The following is a 20,427-nucleotide window of genomic DNA, read 5'->3' as shown; positions in this document are numbered from 1 at the left end:
ATTGTACAAATTTGTCTTGATCCACCTTAATCTGCATTCACCAGATTAAATAAAAAAAACAACTTCTACTCATTAAATGTTTCAAAACGAAGAACTCATGCTGTATCTTATGACCGTGTCAACCAATAGCACATACGTTAATGTGTATTTTCCCCCTTTAAGTTTAATAAAGATTAAATAAAGTTTGGGGAAAATTAGAATTAGAAAAGAAAATTGAATGAGTTTATGTAATTACTAAAAACTAATTACTTTTAAATATAACTTTGTCAACTTATGTGTCAGGGTCTGGGTTGTGATCCAGTTGGTTATGCATTTAAGATAACCAGCTTTACCTCTTTTCACAATGTAGAGCTTGCAGTAAGCATCATAATAGTTATTATGGATAGGTTTCAGCCAAATCTGTTTATCAAGCAATACCTTGTTCAATGTTATCCTGCCGGAGCTTGCCGCGGGTCAGGAATACGAGGATGTTCTGATTTCCAGTCCCTAAACAATACTAAGTCAGTTTTATGAGCATAATTACAGCCTAATTATATAGCCAGAACCACAACACGCGAAATGAACGGCTGCTCCCAGCACATTTCTAAAAATAAAAAACAATCTAGTCAGTGGAAATGGGAAAGAATCCATGAGGTAAAGATACCAGTAATTTGAAATGTAAGCAGCATCATGGAAATATCTAAACGTAATTCAGTTTTTTGAAGCTTGAAGTTTAGATAATTAAATGCAAGACACTGTGTTGGATCCAGATCATCTATCTTTGTCAAACAACCTGCAGCACAGTTTTCTCGTTTTTTTGTTTGTTTGTTTTTTCTTTTATTGGCTGTTAAAATATGAACTGATATTAGAAAACGTCCTGACCATTTTATCTATGATAAAAAAAAATATGATTTACAAAACCCCAGACCAAACCTACCTGTTGAGCTGTAGGTGTGATTAGGGCAACACACTGAACAGCTAAAATTTCTATGATAAAATTCACAATTAGTGCATATGTATTATCCATCCATCCATTTTCTAACACATCTATCCCTCGTGGGATCGCAAGGGGTGCTGGTGCCTATCTCCAGCTGTCAATGGGCGAGAGGCGGGGGTATATGTATTATTGTTAAATATATTATTTTTGAAACCGTTTATACAGAAATTGTGTCTGATCTTTTGTATTATTTTATGGTGTGAAAATCCTTAAATACACAATAGAGCAGTGCTCGGCTTAGTTTTTGACCATCAATCATATTTTGAATTAATACTGTAGAAGCATTACTAATACTTGCAATGCATTAAGGTCACAGAGTCGTATGTACCATAAGAGTTTTTTTTCTTTTAGTTTATGTTTGAGCTCCTGAGGTAGGAAAAGTGTATGAAAAAATAGATTTGCCACCCAAGTAGCAATGTGAATAATTTCCACACTGCGATTAATCACACATTGACAATGAAATAATTAAGCAACATTTCTGACTTAGTGTTTTATTACTACGATATATAAAATACAGCGAGCAAAAGGAGAAAGAGGCACCTCTATGGTTATCTAACTTGATTACACTAGCACAAGTAAATTCTCTACTGTAATGCAAAACAAGCACGATATTAAGGTGATCTTTTTCAACTCTACATTTAATTCTATGAGCTATCAAAAATAACACAGAGTCTGGGCCTCTCTACATACAAAAGTATTATAAATTACACACACATTGTAAACACATAAATGCTATATTTGGCAAGTTGTTTTCAGGGACGGTATTTCTCTGCTCTGCTTCTTCTTTTTTTTGCGTCAGAGTAAGAGCAGTGTGTGAAAGCACAGGTAGCATGAGCGTCACAGTGGTTAGCATTTAGCAGGAGACTAAAGACAACAATGGGTTTTTGTTGCTGTAGGGGGGGAAAAAAAGGGGGGGGGGGGGGTTCTGAGAGTTCAGCGAAACAGAGAGGACTGGTGTTACACAGTGGGAGGCTTCTGGTGCGTCATTCATTGGGAAACTAAAACCATGAGTTTATGTGTCCTACATGCAAGAAATAGTTGTTTATTTTTCCCAGTTTCTCACAAGTGGATGTTTCATCACTGTGAAATAATCATTAGGGAGGATCAAGGAGTGCAAGTTTACTAACTACAAATGAAGGAGTATAATTCTAATTTTTCCTTGAGTGTAAGGGTGCCTTATTACCCTATGGCATTGTAATGAAAAAAAAAAACAACTCCTGCCATAATACTGGAAACAACATAACAGAAATTGTTGCACAACTGTGAAAACTATTCTTGAGTAATTCTGAGATTGTCGGATTATTCAAGGTCTCCATCTGGATGCTCAGGAGTGAGTCTGTGGCGCTCTCTTATCACAGAGTGGGATTTCAACAAGAAGGGACCTTTATGTTTCCATCTTCTGTTAAATAAGCATTAGATAAAACAACCCTACAGAGCCTTGCAAAAGTATTCACACTCTTTGAACCTTTTCTTTTTTTTTTTCTTTTTTTTTCTTCATTCTCCAAGCACAAACTTCCTTTGACAAAGTGTTTTAAATTCAATTCAATTTTATTTATATAGCGCCAATTCATGAAACATGTCATCTCAAGGCACTTTCCAAAGTCAAATTTAATCAGATTATTCAGATTGGGTCTGATTATACAGATTGGCCAAAAGATTTCCCATATAAGGGAACCCAGTTGATTGCATCAAAGTCCCGACAAGCAGCATTCACTCCTGGAGAAGCGTAGAGCCACAGGGAGAGTGGTCTGCATTGTACATGGCTTTGCAGCAATCCCTCATACCGAACAAGCATGAAGCGACAGTGGAAAGAAAAACTCCCCTTTATCAGGAAGGAAAACCTCCAGCAGAACCAGGCTCAGTATGAACTCTCATCTGCCTCGACTGACTGGGGGTTACAGAAGACAGAGCAGAGACAAACATGCACAGAAGCACACACAGATCCAGTAATCTGGTCTACATTAGTTTTGTATTGGTTTTATGTGATAAACCAACACACAAAGGGTGTCAGTTAGAATTAACTGGCAATTAAAAGAAAAATGACTCATGGTTTAAAACAATTTCCAGTCAAAAACCTGAGACGCGCGGTGTGCTACTCTGCCCTCGTACCTCTGACTCCGACACGTTAGATGACTTCATGAGTCAGCTAATAGTGATTTGGTCCACTCCCAGCATACATACAGGTGTTCGGTGAAGGTCTTAGAGGTTTGTTAGAGAACATTAGAGAACGAATAGCCTCATGAAGACTGAGAAACACGCCAAACTGGTCAGCAGTGATGCTGTGGAGAGCTTGAAAGAAGGGTTCCGTCATAAAACAATATCAAAACAATACAATATCAAAACAATACAATATCAAAACAATAGCTTTGCACGTCGCACAGAACACTGTTCAAGCCACCATCTGAAAATGGAAAGAGTATGGCACAACTGTAAACCTCCCTAGAGCATTCATCAGAGGAAAAGCCTAGAGGCCAACAATGACTCTGGAGGAACTGCTGAGATGCACAGTTTAGGTTTATCTGGGGACACGACTTCATTGGAGCACTTCACAATTTCTTATGGAACAGTGACAAGAGAAAAGCCACAAGAAGCCCAGTTAGCGGTTTAACACAAGAGATACGGCTAACGGGGAATACAATGCTGTGGTCCAATGGGTTCAGCTTGTTTAGTCTAAATGCAACCAACACACTCTAAACAGACCATCGTTGCAGTGAAAAACAGCAATGGTAGCTTTTCTTCAACGGGGGTGTTGACAAAAGCAAAACCATTGTTGGTAAAGAAGAGCAATACAGACTAACCACCCGCAGTTTGCCGGGACCCATGACATGGACACAGCAGACAGAGCGAAGAAAGCTCTGTGGCCAAAGGAGAGCAAAATGAAACTTTCTGACGTATACACCAAACACCAATGGTGCCTGAACCCAAATCCGGGTGGATGGGGAGATGGATGCAGCTAAATGGAAGAGAATCCTGTTAAAAAAGCGACTGTGAAAAATTATAAAACCGTTGTGGAAAAGTTAAAGATGTGCGATTACTTCTGCAAGGTATAACACAAAGAATAAAGTTGGATGAAAAATCTACAGATCATTTAAGCGTCTCAGGACACCAGCCCTAGAGGATTTGAGTTTTGGGACCAAACAAGAAATTCTGTCCTCAAAGAGTCTCTCAGCTCTCCTGTTGAATATTTAATTTGTGCCATTTCATGTAGTCATGATATATCTACTAAACCCTAAAGATTTGAAACAATCAAAGGAGTACTTGGATTATCATATGGCAGAATTAGTGTTCCCGTATTTAGAGCGCTACATCTTTAAACAGCCAATGCCAGGCTGCATCAATCTGTTCAGAGCAGATATGGAAGAGCAACATCTTACAAAGACACTTTATATGTTAAGATTTTCCTTTCATGTGAAACATGTCAAAAACAAGCAGAAACATTTATGCTAAAATACATTTCCCTGAACTGGCTTGACAAACTGAAGAAGAAAGTCAAAGGTACACAAAACTTTTCACCCCATTTGTTAGAGACAAATTTCAACATTAAAAAGATGTTGGGAATTTGTAAAACACAAAATTGCAGCAGAAAAATCACTTGAAAATTAATAAAAGTAAGTTTATGGCTTGATTCTCTTTTTTTCATTTGAAAAAAAAAAAACTAATTCCAAATTGGTTAACAGTCTGGCTTATACGCTACTTCCAAGGCCTCCTAGGTGTAACCTATGGCAGGACACAGTTAATTAATTTAAATTTGGACTCGTGATTCTACACCGTAACAGGAAAGTGAATTTAAACACCAAAGTATCCCAAACAAATGGTGACTTTAATCACTCAAATCGATCATGAGGTGCTCGTAAATCTGAGTTTTCCCCTTAAAGCTGGATGCGAGCAGGAACACCCGGTTGTCAACAGAGACCACAGAAAACCCCCGTGGCGCCTGAATACTGAGCTCCTGAGATGGGACAAACTGCCCCCTCTTAGCATCCCATTGGTAGACCTGTGTCAGTGAAAAATCGCTGCCCAGGATGGCATACTGCCACTTGCCCACGGAGACGGGCTGGAACACCATGGAGCCACGGGAGGGGAATGTCTGGACTTCTTTGAACATGGCACCGTCCCAGCGCATCACCCTGGAGTCCCCGATGTATCTTGTCAAGCATATGAACAGTTCACCTTTGAAAAGGACAAAGATCCGAGGGGATGTTCAGTTTAGACATTGGTGGAATTCAACGCGGATGGGGAGCAGAAAAAAAGCTCAGAAAAACAATTTACGTAATTCCAAATCCCAAATAATTCACAGCTTGAGGCAACAGCAGTTGAGCAAAGAACCAGAAATAGCTTAGCTACCTCACATGCAAGGACAAATGAAATTAATGTTTCATAGAGCTGTCATTGAGGAATAAAACCACCTTGAAAAAAACCAAAACTTTACTCTGATGTAAAATCTGTTTGACCTTTTAACGATTGTGTGTATTTTTCTTTTTTCTTGGTCAATGTTATAGATCATCAAATACATTTTAAGAAAGAGTACTTTTGTAAATAACTCAAACGGTCATTTCAGTTATTAAGGGAATAGCTTGCTAAAAACAACTGTATCTAAATAATAATTGGCTCTTAAACCTAATGACGGGTTGTACCACCCTTGAATATTAATCACTGAATGGCTTAGCACCAAAGTACATTAAAGGCCTGGTGTTGTTCTATCAACACTTTCTGTTGTCACACAGGTGCTGTTTAAGGGATTTTAACATAGGAACAATTATATTTTTACTTTGGGGTTGTATGGTTTGAATAGCTATATCCCTTCATAAATACAGTCGTAATTTTAAAACTGCTCATTGAATTGAATATGGTTATCTTTGTCTCACTGTTCAGTTTGATGATCTGAAACATTTAAATGTGACAGTGCATTTTTTAAAGTAAAGGTTTCCAAAATGCAAGAAAATGTACCTCAGTGCTTTCAAAACTGTATTACCTCATCTGGAACATTGCAAAAAAAAAAACATCTTAAACTCTGAAGCTTCAGCTCTCACCTTTTACCCGAAAGTGTTTGATGGAGAACACATCCTCCATGTCTGGTATATCTGTCCTGCGGTCAAACTTCTTCTGGACCCTGTTCCACTGGTACACAACAGGCCTTTGGGAGCTGCTGGACAAAATCAGGTGTGGTTTGTTGGAAATCTCCACATATTCAACATCAGTGTCCCTGTACCAGGGGTGGAGAGGCTGGTGGGAATAGAAGCCAATGCCGTTCCATTTGTATACGGTCGTGGATCCAGCCTGCAAAAAACAACATTAAATTAAGATAGTTAAAAAAATATATAACTTATGAGTCAAAATTTATATTTTTCCGTACGCCACTTGAAATATGAGCTTGTGTCTGTGTGTGTGTCCTAAGTGTCCCTGAGCATATGTGAGAAGATATGCAAACATTTGGCAACGCAAGACTAATCACCGTGAGCAGACACAAGCCAACACCGCAGACAAGAGCACCAGGGGAGGAGCTGGCAGACACGGTGCGATGGTATTATTCATTCATAGCGCACCACAACACCTGTACAGTGGTTAAGAATCAAATACGCTATGTTTTGCCATTTAATCAAATTTGTTTTGAATACTGGAAAAAGAGGAGCAGAAGAAAATAAAACCCAACCTTAGAGCTGTCAGCAATGACAAAGAAAGATTCTCCATCAATCACAAAGGTCTCAATGTCGTTCGGTTTGCGAATCCTCAGAATGTCGATGTCCTGGATCTTGATGAACTTGTTGGCAGAGGAGTCACGTTTGTAGATGTGGGAGCCTCCAAACAGCTGGGCCACAATGACGAACAGCTGGTTGTCAATCACCATAGGCTTGCAGACAACGGTGGAGGTGCCTCCATAAAAAACATACACACATTACATGATCAACATTACTAAGTGAATGCTTGCAATCATAGCAACCAATAGATTACTAGCATTGTTTCCCTCCATTATAAAGGATCAAAGCATCTTTGGTGAGAGAAATGTAGCTAAGGCATAATTTAAGAAAGACCTTAGTTTAAAATGAAAATTGCAAATGAACATGTTATGCAACCGCTAGCAGTGTCTTTGAGGTAAGACTGCTTTTGTCGCCTACACATTTTTAAACACCTATAAACTAAATATCTACAGTAAACTTAGTAAAGCTAGTAAGCTGTACTAAACTTAAGCAACAAAGAAAGAATTAGCAAAACTAAACTATGCAAACTACTTAGCTAAACTAAAACCAACTAAAAAAAGATTAATAAAACTAAGCTTAGTAAAGTACCGCTAAACTAAACAACGAAGGAAAACTAAACTACCAGATTTAGAGTAGAAAACCTAAGCTCAGGTAAACTAAAACCAGCTACTGAAATCTTGAAAATTAAATGTTTTTCCGTTTCAATTTTAAAGTATGTTTCGCGGTCAAACTCTTGCCTTCACACTTTTGTTTAGTTATATTTCAGTTTTATAATGCTTTTACAGTGGAGCTGACATGTACGCAATGCAGAAAACCTAAAATCAGTTCATACATTTTATGAACTACAGTTTGGTCTCCTGCATGAACTAAACCTCGTTCATTCACTGTATTTTGCCTGAAATGAAAACTTAAAGAAATACAGCCTACGTAGGTCATGAGATCATCCACTAATTAGCCCACAGATTATGTCATTATCTATGTTTTGCATCCTAAGCGATGCCATCTTTTTAGTTTTATTGTCTCACGTTCCCTTTGCTCATACAATCTATATTTCATTACGGCTGAATTCCAAAAACAGCTTGTCTTATCACATTCTTTAATGGTTTGTGTCGTTTGAAAATCAGTCCGAAAAGACCATGACTGTAATTGTGGGCCCATAAAATCCCAATTTGTTTTAGGCACGTTAGCTGTCAAAGAATTCACTCATGTAAATTAAAAACGACCTCTCTGCTGTTATTTTTGGCCGCTTTCCTGTACAATAGTCTGGCAGAATGCATGAAATTGCAGCTTTATTGCTGTGCTCATCCCTGCAGTTGCTGCGAACCCACCTGGACTCCCATCCATCAACAACTAAATGGTGGCGCAGTTAAGAAACATTTTATCTATCAGTTTTGATGGTTAGGGCCTTGAGTTCATATCGTTCACTTTAAAGTGAAGAAGAAAGCATTATCGTCAAGTTTAAAAAGGAGTAGAGAGGCATATGTTATCATTTCTGGGGGCCCACAAAACGATCTGTGTGTTTGTAACAGTTGTGCCCGCACACACACATCACTCCATCCATTCATCCCTCCATCCCTTCATTCCTCCACCACTCCATTCTTTCATCCCTACATCCCGTCATCACTCCATCCCTACATGCATTCAACCCCTTCCTGCAATAAACCTTTAAACTCATACCTCTGTGCCGTGGTCCTTCCTAATGAAACGCTCATTGTTAATCCTAACTGCATTAAAAACTATTTTAACTTATGTGGTGTTTAAATCGCAGTCTTAAGTGACCTGGCTGCTGACAGTAATGAGCTAACACGTTCACTTAACAGTTTGTAAACCTTTCTCTTTGTGTAATTTCCCTACTCGTGCTCATATAAAACATTCAGTTTACAGTCTTACATTTTTTTATACTTACTTTCGATTGCGTCATACGTTCTAAAGGTCATCTCAACATGATCCCATTCCAGGAAGTTGCACGTGCCAGCAAAGGGCTGTGCAAACACGACGTACTGCTCGTTACCGAAGGTGAAGGTCTCCACTGAAATCGACTCGAACCTCAGCAGCTGATAGGAGGCAAACTCTGAAAAGCATGACGCAGCAGTCAACTTTGTCCTTAATCTCAACGTCATGCGTTCGTGCTCTCTATACATCATAAACATGCAGAGGTAACACTGACAGGCATTACGATCGCTCAAAAGTACTTGGACGGTTGATAAAGAGGAGGGGGAGAGAGGGTTGCAGTTCAGAGCGACTGTCTGTGTGCACCGGGGGCGGAGGGACATCAGAGGGGAATACCTGTGGTGATGCAGTCAAATGAATGTGGCAGCAGGTCATTGATCTTCTTCCCTTGGTGAATGGGTGGCCCGCTGCAGTAGATCTGGTCCAGGGTGGCATTGGTGTGATGCATCCACTCCACCAGCCACTTGAGCTTGCAGTCACAGATCAGATTGTTCCCCCGCAGATCCCTGCACGCAAGAATGGATCTCATCTGGGCATATTACAATTAAAATGGAAACGATAACGCTCAGCGCCAAAGCTTGTATCTGTTCCTTCATTACTGCTTTTCTAGGTTGCATTTTGGGCTTGAGCCAGCTAGTGTCCTATCCACTGAGTGCCCCCCCCCACACACACACACACACACACACACATACACACTCCGTCTGAACAGCCATTAACCTTGGATGCTCAAACTGAGCCCATGCACACTGATATCATTCTAGTTGGTTCTGACAGTGCAACCACAACAAGATCCAAGGCTGTTTTTCTGTGAGTCACTGGCTGGCAGTTCATTGAACCATTTTGGCAACCTACTCTTTTCTCTTTTGTCCTTAAGAAGACTACTGTCCTTTTCACTTTGTTCCCAGTTAAAAGCAGGAAATAATTCTGTTTAAGGCCCATGCCACCCAAAAATTTGACCTGAAATTAAATAATTAGGTATACAGATTTCACTGACTTATTACAATAAATGAGTCATGAGTCAAATCAATTATATTTACCCCTCTGGGCTACAAATACGCCATGTGTTCTCTTAATTGTTGTAATTTTTAATAGAGATACAAACTGAAACCCCTTTGGCCAGTTTATATCTTCCTATTGTCTTTAACCATGCAAAGGGCTGGTGTCTGTCTCCAACAGGCTTTGGCAGATCACCAGTCTATCTCATAGCAACGTGGAGACATACAGAATACTGCAGCCCCTTACAAGAAACAGAACACGACAATACCTAAAAGCAATTTAGAGTGCAAAATTAACCTAGCATGCAAGTTTCTGGAACATGGGAGGAAGCCAGAGTACCCAGGGAGACGTCATGCATGCAAAAATGCCCTTGCATGGATTTGAACCCTGGACCTTTTTGGTGCAAGGCAATGGTATTAACAGCTGTATAATGGTGGAACCAATCAGGTTAAATGGTAACTTTAATATGAGATATCTGTCATGTTTATAATTTATAATAATAGACCCCTCTGGACCATGTACAATCAAGCGAGTGTGGACAACGGATGGACATGCAGCAGTTTCTTGTAATATATATATATATATATATATATATATATATATATATATATATATATATATATATATATATATATATATATATATACACAATGTGTGTGTGTGTGTGTGTGTGTGTGTGTGTGTGTGTGTGTGTGTGTTATATGATAAATAGGGTTAGCAGGATTGTAGGGTCTACATAGGAGTTGTAAACCAATAAAGAAACACACATATAATGTGATAATAAATTAATAATAATAATTTAAAAAAAAGTTACTCACACTTTGGTCAAGGCCTCCATACCCCTGAATACATCTTTGGGCAGCGTTTCCAGGTTGTTGTAAGCCAGACTCCTAACCAACATAGAGGTACAGATAACAAAAATTAAAAGTACATTTACCTCTGCAGACGATAGAAATATTCATTTTAATATGTGCTTTTCATTAGTTGTAAGCAACAATGGTTGGAGTAGAACCACAAAGAAAATCTGGATGACTGCAGTCCAGACAAGGAACCCAACCATGAAACAAAGCTATCACAGACCAAACTGTTCAGCGCCTGAATTAAGGTAACATTAGGTAAGGCTGTCTCTGCATGACCTCTCCGCTGAGAGCTGAGCTGAACTCCAGAACAGCAAAACAGAAAGAGATGAAAGCTGCATTATTCATTAAAGAGTTAGTTCACAGAAGAGAGGCCATTTTACTTTGTGTGTGTGTGTGTGTGTGTGCTTTTTTTACAAGAAGGCACTTTCCAAACAGACTGATTTAAAGCTGGCTTTACTGTCTGTGCCCTTCAATAATATATTTACTATGTCAAAAGCAGTTTGAAACCACACATTCAGAATTTATTCATGTCTCTTTTCAAAAATATCCATAAAGAGTCATGATGAAAAGGAGCTATATACGCTTGTTCAATTGTTTCTTTATATATGATGACATAACAAAAGCCTCAAACAAAAGCCCTTAAACTGGAACATAATGTAAATTAAACAACACATGATTTGTAACAGTGTGCTAGTACTGATTAAGAATAGATTAGATGTATTTTATTAATACATGACAGGGAAATGTGTTTGTTGCAGCAGCATAAAAAATCTAAATACTTTAAAGAGCCTATAAACATGGAATCAAATAGAAATAATCAAACACAAGTATGTGATAAACAAAGGACATTTCCCATGTAGGACAAAGTAAGGAAATTATGGTAGCTTGGTTGTGCTAAGGAAATGTATTTTAATAAATTAGCAAATATGAATTTAAGTGTTTTTGCACATTTCTGAATGGCTTCATTTAAAGTCTGCAACTTAATATCCAGATGGAAATATATCAATAATTCAAACGGAAACGCAACTACTAGTGTTCCTCATAAAGTCATTCAGTAGAGGTTTCCAATGTGCAAAATAAGGCTAACCACCCAGACTGTGAAATCAAAATGCAGCATACCAGCACACATGTAGGCCAACTTAAAGGGCACATATTATGGAAAAATTCACTTTTTTATGTTCTTGTACTATTATTGAAGTCTGCGCTGCTTTTAGAAGCAGTCCAAGCACAAAAAAAAAAAAAAAAAAAAATTTCTAAAACTGAATAGAGCAACCTGGCAGAGAGCCTGAGATGGATTATAGGTCATATGTTTAAGGTTACAGTACAGTTATATTTAGTTTTGACTTGCAGGTCAGTCATGTTCCCAGCTTGATTTCTCAGTCAATTCCTTGAGTCTGCAAAAATAAATGACACATAACCATGTATTTACTTTATCTTATTTGACTTCATTCTGTAGTGTGGAGGTAATAATGCTATTAATGATTATGATACATAAACCTATACTGTACATCAATCAAAAACGTACTTTAACAATGAAGACCCACAGAAGAGTGAATGATTTTTGTCCTAAATCCCTGGTAAACAAAGAGATGCAAACATCCAGGTCTGGACTTGTGCAACCTGATATTGCTGACATGTTCAGACAGTCACCTTGTGATCTGACAGCTGCCAAAGGCAGTTCTTCATACCGTTGCATTCTAGAAACTGACAAACTGATACAGTAGCAGAAAATGGAAACTGATGCACAATGTGTTTTAGAATATGTGACATTATGATATCCCTGTACAATTTCCCCTATACAACTGTTTTTGAGCACTTCAGTCCACAGGAAAGCTATGGAAACTTGCTGCAAAGAGGGAAGAAGGCAAATACCATATTTTTCAGACTATAAGTTGTACTTTTTTAGATAGGTTGGCTGATCTTGAAACTTATAGTCAAGTTCCAAGATCATAAAGAGGAAAAAAAATATCCTTTTTTTTCCTCTTTATGAAGCATTTTTTGACCGATGCGACTTATAGTCCAAAATATACGGTAATCAGAAAAATTGGTGAGAAAGGAGAGAAATAGTGAAATATGAAAGTGTGTTAAAAAAGTTCAGGATGTAAAAAACAGAGAAAAGGACAAGTGATGTTACAAAGGGGAAATACTCACAAATGTAGCAGTGTCTTGAGACCCCGGAAAGCAAATGGAGATATTGATGCAATTTTATTGTTTTCAATGAATCTGTGAACAACGAGGTCATTTAAGGAGATTAAAAACATACACATTTTATTTTAATACTGAACCTTGTAATAGTGTTCATATATTTCTTTTAACACATAATCAAGTTACATTCACAAACTTAAGTATTCTCTATATACATTTTATGTGATAGACCAACACAAAGTAGTGCATAATTAATTAGGTAAAAAATGAAAACATGGTTTTGGAAAACTTTCAAAATTAAAATCTGAATAGTGTGTCATGCATTTAGCTCCATCCATCTTTCCATCAACCCTGAGTTCTCTGTTCTTGCTAAAGAAAAGCATCCCACAGCATGACTCTACAACCACCATATTTAAACAGCTATAAGGTGTTCTCCAGGTGATGTGAACAGTTTGGTTTCTTCCTCATTTTAGCTTGTGGGCCAAAGAGTTAAACTTGTAACATGACTTCTTTAAAGTAGTTTTTATTTTTTATTTTTCTTGCACCTGTTCTCTTAAGGTCAGACTTGTAAAGTGGATGATTGTTTTTCTGCCAGTTGTTCTCCACCTGAGTCATGGATCTTTACAGATCCTCCAGAGCTACCATATGCTTCGTGGCTGCTTCTCTGAATAATCGTCTTAAAATCATGTCTTGGCAGGTTTGGAGATGATGAATGGAACGCAGTTCTGTGAGCTTCAAAGATTGGACTATGCTCTATAATCTTACCTCTCTACAACTTCTTTTTTGACTTATTTGATACATTTGTTGGTCTTCGTGATGATGTTTGTTCAATAATGTACTCCAACAAACCTCTTACACCCTCACATAACAGCTGGATTTATACTGAGGTTGATTTACACACTATTTACTTTTTGAGTGACTTGTAATGACTTTTTGACATGATATTTTATTTAGGGTGTCAAAGAAAAGTGGGTAGGAGTACTAAATTATTGTGGGTTTGAATTATATGCAAGCCACATTGTTTTAGATTTTGATTTGAAAACCAAACTGTAACGACTATGTATCATATTTCTTAAATGCTTAAAACGTTGTGTTGGTCAATCAAGTAAAAACGTCATGATAGACTGAATTTATATTTAGAACTCAGTGTGATTACTTTTGCAAAACACTGCCCAAAAAGTACAAACATGTACAGTGTATTATTGGTGTGAGCTGGACTGAAACAAAAAATAAATTTCCCCACATAAGAAAGAAAGAAAAATACTTACAAGTATTCAAGATGTGGTAAACCCACGAAAGCATCTTCATCAATCAGATCTAAGGAGTTTGCCGTGAAGAGTCTGTGAAGGAAAACAGTCACAATGAGGAGCACAGGCAATGCATCTCAACCAATTCATTCAGTCACAAGCGATTACCTTTTTTTATTATTTAGAGGTCACGTGACTGAATTCTGTTCTGAATTAGCTAAATGTAACTTAAACATTTTCTCATATCCTCTTAGGGGTTGATCACACTGACAGATACATTAAAACAGCATAATATAACATCTCAAGTCTCCGATAGGTGCGGAGCCCATCCCCCCCACGTCCTGCCCTCCTCCACTTCGTTGGCGGGCGCCTTGGCCCCCTGGCGCGTTAGTTGGCTTCGGGTTTGGGGCGGGTTCCCGGGCGTGCGCCGGCCCACTCCTGGCGGCCTCTTCGCGGGGCCTGGCCCCCCGGGGGGCGGCCGGGGCCCTCGTCGCGGGGGCGGGGCGCCCCTGGGGCCTCTGGCCCTCAGGGCCCATGGCCGGGACCACTTCAGCGGGGCTGGCTGCCGGCGGAGCCCACGGCCTCGTCTCCGCGGCTCTTGAGGGCGTCGGCATTGCGGTGGCTGGGGGATTTCCTCGGGGTCGTCTCTGCTCCTTCCTTGGGGGGGGGGGGGGGGTTGCAGATATCCTGTGTCGGCCCCTCCTGGGCGACCTGCTTTAGGGACCCCTTTGGGAGTCCGGGGCTACGGGTCCCCTGACGCCTGCCTCTGTGCTCGGGGAAGGTGGGTCTTTGGTTCTCCACAATCACTATCAAGCTATTTCTGGATAATCTTCACCTAAACGAGTGCACTCTCACATCTCCCACAGGTGCTGGGTCCCAGGTATTAAGTGTTCACTTATATACAGTAATCTTATAATTTATTTATTTATTTATTTATTTATTTATGTTGTGTCACTTTCTTTTTTCAAATATCACATTACACATGTCAGCTTACATAATAATATATATGATTTAGCAATGGCATCTAGGTGTTATTCGAGTGTATCTGTTGCTTTATGTCTGTTGGTTGTGCTGTTCTTTTTGTGTCTCTTTCCAGGTGATGGAGCAGACAGAGGACGTTTTATCATTCTCTTCCTTTTATCTCCTCTTTCTTTCACCTCTACTCTTTTTTTTTTCTTTTCTTTCACTTTTTGTTCTTCCTTTACTCTCCCATTGTCATGTCCATATAATTTGAAATTCTCCTTGCAGGAATCATAATAAAGCTATTTACAAGCATAAATCAAGTGGAGCACTATGGCGAAAGCTGTTTGCTCCACTTGTAAAAGCAAAATCTGTCGAGCTCCATCTGGCATTGAGATATCAATTCCTATTGCCATAGTGCTAGACAGGACACTGGGGAAAAAAAAAAAAAAAAAAAAAAAAAAAAAAAAAAACAGCATAATATAACAGTCTATAAAGAAGTGAAGACTAATTCCCTTTACTAATTTTTTTTATTCACCCTCATTTGCTTTTGATTTCTCCCACGTTCATTCAGATCACTTATTGCATAATCCTAACACCATTTTGGAGACCCCCCTACCCCCATTTAATCTGCATATGAACCATCTGGGGAACACACAGTCCTCATGGATGGATGGATGGATGGATGGATGGATGGATGGATGGATGGATGGATGGATGGATGGATGGATGGATACTCACAGGAGTTGCAGGTTAGGTGTGTGAACAAAGCTTGCTCCTGCGATCTCATTGAATCCAGACTTGACGAAAGATCTAAAATAAAAAATGAGCACTCGTTACACTATAAGACTGAAACAAATATCATCAGAATTGCTGCTATGTTTCTACAACTCAGAGCCGGCCCAACGTTATGTAAGGCCTGGAGCACAATTTGATTCGGGGGGCCCACTTCCTGTTAAACCCGTCCACCCACCAACCGTCACTAATGCCCCTTTTCCACGGGCTCCGATCCGCCGGCCCCTACTTGGCTCCTCCCGTTTTGTGAGCTTTTTCCTTACCGGACTGGCTTTTCTTGACCCTACTTAAGAGGTAGCGCCGCCAGAGCCGAGTCGAATAGAGCTGTGACGTGAGCAGACTGCTAGTCAGTGGTTGGCCGTGGCTGTGGCCAGCCGATCATAGAGCGAGCCAAAAAAAAACAGGCATTTGCCGACTGGGTGCTAAGGAGATGGAAGCAATGGATTTACTCTGGATGCGCTGAAAGCTTTTAAGTTTTGTCTCTAAAGAGTGTGTGGTTCAAAAAGTTGTTCACGGCCCCTGATCGAACCACTGTTGTGTGTGTGCGTGAGAAGGCAGAGCATCCACTGCTGCAGCCGTGATGATAACCTACTGTCTCCCGCAGAAGGCTGCCACCACGGCGGCCGCTCTGTAGTGTGGAGCCCGCTGTAGCTTTGCTCCACCGCCGCGGGTAGATCTAAGCCAAAGAACGCACAAGGACGCACGCGTAGCTGCTGCTATCACATCTGTTCAATTTCATCTTTGAAAGAACAGCAAGAAGTGCCTTGGCCTTCTTCTGGTTTCTCATGGCGCCTGCTGCTTACGTTTTAATTTGACAATGTGATTGGCTAAAACCAACCTTTGGTTTGCGGGCACTAGGTGTCGCTTCGTCCAATCAGCTCGAAAAGTGCTGCTGAATGTCCCTCCTTTGCCCAAAAGGATTCGATAGGAGCAGCCCCAGATTGATAACGTCCTGAACGGAGAGTGCTACACATATAAACATGGCTGGCCAGGCTAAAGCTACAGATGGTAACCCTGTTCTTAAACACTTTTTGTAATACTGAGTAAAATCGTCCTTCCATCCTGGAAGTAGCAAATACTGTATTTTCCGGACTATAAAGTACACTTAAAATCCTTAAACTTTCTCAAAAATTGATGGTGCGCCTTATATATGATTAATATTGTGCTTACTGACTAATTTTATGTTGTGCAATGTGCTCAACAATGTGTTAAAATGTGTAAGTACGACTTTGGTAAACAACAAAGCCACTCCACTCAATGGATATTCTAAGCATTATGGTACACTGTGTCAGCTGATCGGACTCCTGAGCTGTCTACAAGACTGCCTGACTGTAATGTCTAAACTAGAAGTGCATTCCTGTAAGGCAGCTTTCGCCCAGAGTACACACTAGCAACAATAAACCTAGTCAGATTATTCAATATAAAAGTTACGTTTATTTTGGCTTTATGTTAGAAACAGGGCAGTGTAGTCCAACTACTCTGTCCTCCAATCAGAGACGGATAGCTCTCCCTTTCAGGAGAGAGGTGTGTAGACTGATCTCTATTTATTCACTGGATTGCTGATTCGCCGTTGGTAGTACACGTCACTGTGAAGCCACTAGCTGCCATATTGGTACTCCCTATTTTCCTCCTGTAACTACGAATATGTGTCCTACAGCATCGAACAACAATGATTTTCTCATGTTCAGGGGGGGCTTAAGACTTTTAAAATGTAAAATGCCATATACTTTTATGTTATGCACTAATACTATCAAGTACTGAGAAAGTCATGTGCAGAAATATTTTGCATGTTATTTATATATACAAATATATATATATATATATATATATATATATATATATATATATATATACATACATATATATTTATTTATTTATATACTTATATATGTGTGTATATATAAATAACATGCAAAATATTTCAGCACATAACTTTCTCAGTACTCAGTGTTAGTACATCCACTGACTGTAAAATTACCTGTGAAACGTCTTCCCACAGCCAGAAAACTGCTTGTTGTTGCAACCAAATCCTATGAGATCCTGTGAGAGTAGGGAGTAGCAAGATGGCGGCCAGTGACTTCAGTTTTTCGGGCCAACCAGCAATCCAGTGAATAAATAGAGATCAGTGGGTGTACGCGGAGGGGCGGAGTGATATTACACACTCGGGAAGAATATTTAATGCGCCTTATAATCCGGTACGGCTTTTGTATGGACAAAGACACACCTATTACCGTTAATTCACAGCGCGCCTCGCAATCCGGTGCACCTCATGGTCCGAAAAATACGGTACATTATGTTTTCACAAAAAGGAGGATAAAAAATTGTTTTCTGTGGGAACTGCAGGCCTGTAAAAACTAATCAATCCATGCCCCTCGGTCCAAATGGCAGGGATTTGTCAGAGCTTCGGTCCTACTCTCACCATATGTATTGGTTGTCCCACATGCTAATCATTCTGATGCACTCAGGTAACGCCAGTGTTTGTGCTCGTTCCTTGTTAGTTTCTGCTTGCTGGCTGCGCATGCGCGCTTCTGGTGTTTACGATGAGAGCTCCACTGCGTTCATCGTAGACTTTGAACATGGCTGAGAGTCGCATGAAGTGGACCACGTTCGTGTTTATGAGAAGAAGAAGACCTCAGTCGGACCAGAGTGGATTTGGGAGATTTTTAAGACGCGAACCCCCATGAAGAGCAGAAGAGCGAGGTAAGCAAAGTCATTTAAAAAGGGACTTGGGGAAACTTTGTGGGAAAACCCTAGCTTTAAAGGAAAAGTCCGGTAAGCAAGGAAGAACCAATGGATCCTTATTTATACCTAAAACTAATACGTTCGCAGTGACTTAATGAATTTAGCGTTAATCAGTAAACAAAAATAAAAATATTAATTTCCGTTGCGATCACTGAGTCTGGGAGCGGTTCTTCGTGGATATAGTAACACCTCACTCCTGACATCTTCTGGCAGTGACGTCACGGCACAGAACGGAACTATTATAGACAACTGCGATCAACAACAATTATTTCGGATTTCACCATTGAAATTCGCAAGAGATCAAAAGCATCATTGGCTTGCTTATGCCACGGGCCGGCTCTACACGCTCCCAAAACGTGTGCACATTCCGCGTTTTGAATCGTAACGCGTGGTCAGACTGTTGGCGCTTCACTTACAATGAGACGACGTCGGACGGGAAGGCGTGCGGCACGGTTCGGACGTTCTCACACAGGGCGTTATCCTTAGTGCAGGTGCATCCGACGGGGCATCTGGGCTGCCTGGATCTGCGTCCGTCAGTCAGCACCAATAAGCAGGCAGCAGCGAGCCACAGCAGGACAGTCCGTCCTCCTCTCCATCCTCCGCCCGGGTGTCCCATCACCATCCTCCTTGTCCTGGACCAGTCCAACTTCCACAGGAAAAAACAAAAAAAGAAATAAAAAAAAATCTGCACACGATCCGCTGCAGAGAGGCTGCCTCGGTTCCTGCTCCTAATTATTTATTATCTGCGGTACAAGCTGGAGCTTTGATGCACCCCCGCGTCTCTGCCAGATCAGCGGATTTGTTCTGAAAGGACGAAGAAAAAAGAGAATTGAAAAGAATATCATAGCCCGCGACTCTACTCGCTGCCTTCAAAGAAGTACTTTTAAATGATATTGCGAGGAAGCCCATTAGTGAGACGGAGAGGGAGGGGAAAAATAGAAAGAAAGAGCGAGATGGAGGAGGAGGGGTTGGAAGCCCCAAGGTGCGCTTTTTTATCACCGCTGCCAGCTCTTATTTATGCGCGCCACAGAGCCGCGCGTGGCTAATGGGAAGCGGCTATTCATGAGGCTCGGAGCGAATGCACCTGCCCCACTCTCATTCAAATGCCGCCCCCTTACCCCCCCGCTTCAGCAGAACAATGACAATAAGGATGGAAATAGCCATGTTTTTGCTTTTTGCTTTGCTTCTTTCAGTCCGCCATATGATTTCCATAAAACACGCACAACGCATAAACCAAATATCTGCTTCCGTTTGCAGCAGACGACACTGTTTCATCCAATCTGTCGTCCTGTGCGTCCCCTTTGAGCGCGCATGAAAGTGCTTTGTTGATTTCAGAGAAGTGGTGAAACACTGGAGGTCTGTTCCCGGACTCTGCTGAACTTTCACCCCCAGCAGTCTGTCTTAATCCTGGATTATGATCAAACATTCAAAAACGCATAATGCGTGCCTTATTTTCCGTCTGCAGTACAGAGGGGCGACCTTTGCTGCTCCTCCTCCGCGGAGATGAACGCTATGAATCTCCAAACAGCCCAATTTTCTGTGCCGTTGTCGAGGCATCAGTTGCCAGATTGAAGTCATTGTGTGGTGATGCTCTCTGGGTTTCCCGATGTGTTTCAAATTTCCCACGATGTTCTTCTATTCTTCCAGCACGTTTTGAAAATCACACAGTAAACAGCAGCATTATACGCCATGGGAGAACATGTGGCATGTTCAAACGACAAAAAAAATAGGCTAACACATTTTACAAAATGCCTAAGAGCAGAGGAAAGACAATAAATAAATACGTACATAATACACTTAGAACTTAATAATGTTTATTTCTTAACTGTTATATCACTCATTATATAGGCCTATTCATCTAATATTCATTTAATTACCAATTTCTCAAGCAAACAATTTCGTTATTTGGCTAGCTATTAATTTAAGTAACGTTTCACATTTTAACTTAGCTTACTATCAAAATGTATTATGTATTTATCTAGCAATTTATTTATGTACTGTGTTGAGCTAGCTATGTCATTATTTGTCAAGCTAACCATTTCTGTATTTGTGTACAAAAG

The 20,427-nt window shown here is 40.1% G+C and overlaps 1 protein-coding gene across 1 annotated transcript; it reads right to left on the bottom strand.

The window, feature by feature from the left end:
• Positions 1 to 3,445: 3,445 nt before the first annotated feature.
• Positions 3,446 to 19,470, bottom strand: lgi1b (leucine-rich, glioma inactivated 1b). The gene is made up of 10 exons (XM_012881230.3): positions 18,784 to 19,470; positions 15,572 to 15,643; positions 13,892 to 13,963; positions 12,630 to 12,701; positions 10,437 to 10,508; positions 8,959 to 9,128; positions 8,579 to 8,743; positions 6,627 to 6,847; positions 6,007 to 6,253; positions 3,446 to 5,146 (listed from the first exon to the last, which is right to left on the bottom strand). The coding sequence occupies exons 1-10, from the start codon at positions 18,987 to 18,989 to the stop codon at positions 4,797 to 4,799; spliced, it is 1,647 nt and encodes a 548-aa protein (XP_012736684.2). The 5' UTR covers positions 18,990 to 19,470; the 3' UTR covers positions 3,446 to 4,796.
• Positions 19,471 to 20,427: the final 957 nt, after the last annotated feature.

This window comes from Fundulus heteroclitus, chromosome 10 (genome assembly GCF_011125445.2).
Source record: "Fundulus heteroclitus isolate FHET01 chromosome 10, MU-UCD_Fhet_4.1, whole genome shotgun sequence".
NCBI classification, from domain to species: domain Eukaryota; kingdom Metazoa; phylum Chordata; class Actinopteri; order Cyprinodontiformes; family Fundulidae; genus Fundulus; species Fundulus heteroclitus.
This window is presented reverse-complemented; position numbering and strand designations above follow the sequence as displayed.

Excerpts from the sequence above, each read along its gene's own strand:
- lgi1b (XM_012881230.3), bottom strand. The coding sequence starts at position 18,989 with ATGGTGATGGGACACCCGGGCGGAGGATGGAGAGGAGGACGGACTGTC. Across the intron at positions 12,702-13,891 it reads TTACCACATCTTGAATACTT|ATTCATTGAAAACAATAAAA; the intron begins GTAAGTATTTTT and ends CGTTGTTCACAG. Across the intron at positions 6,254-6,626 it reads TCATTGCTGACAGCTCTAAG|GCTGGATCCACGACCGTATA; the intron begins GTTGGGTTTTAT and ends TGTTTTTTGCAG.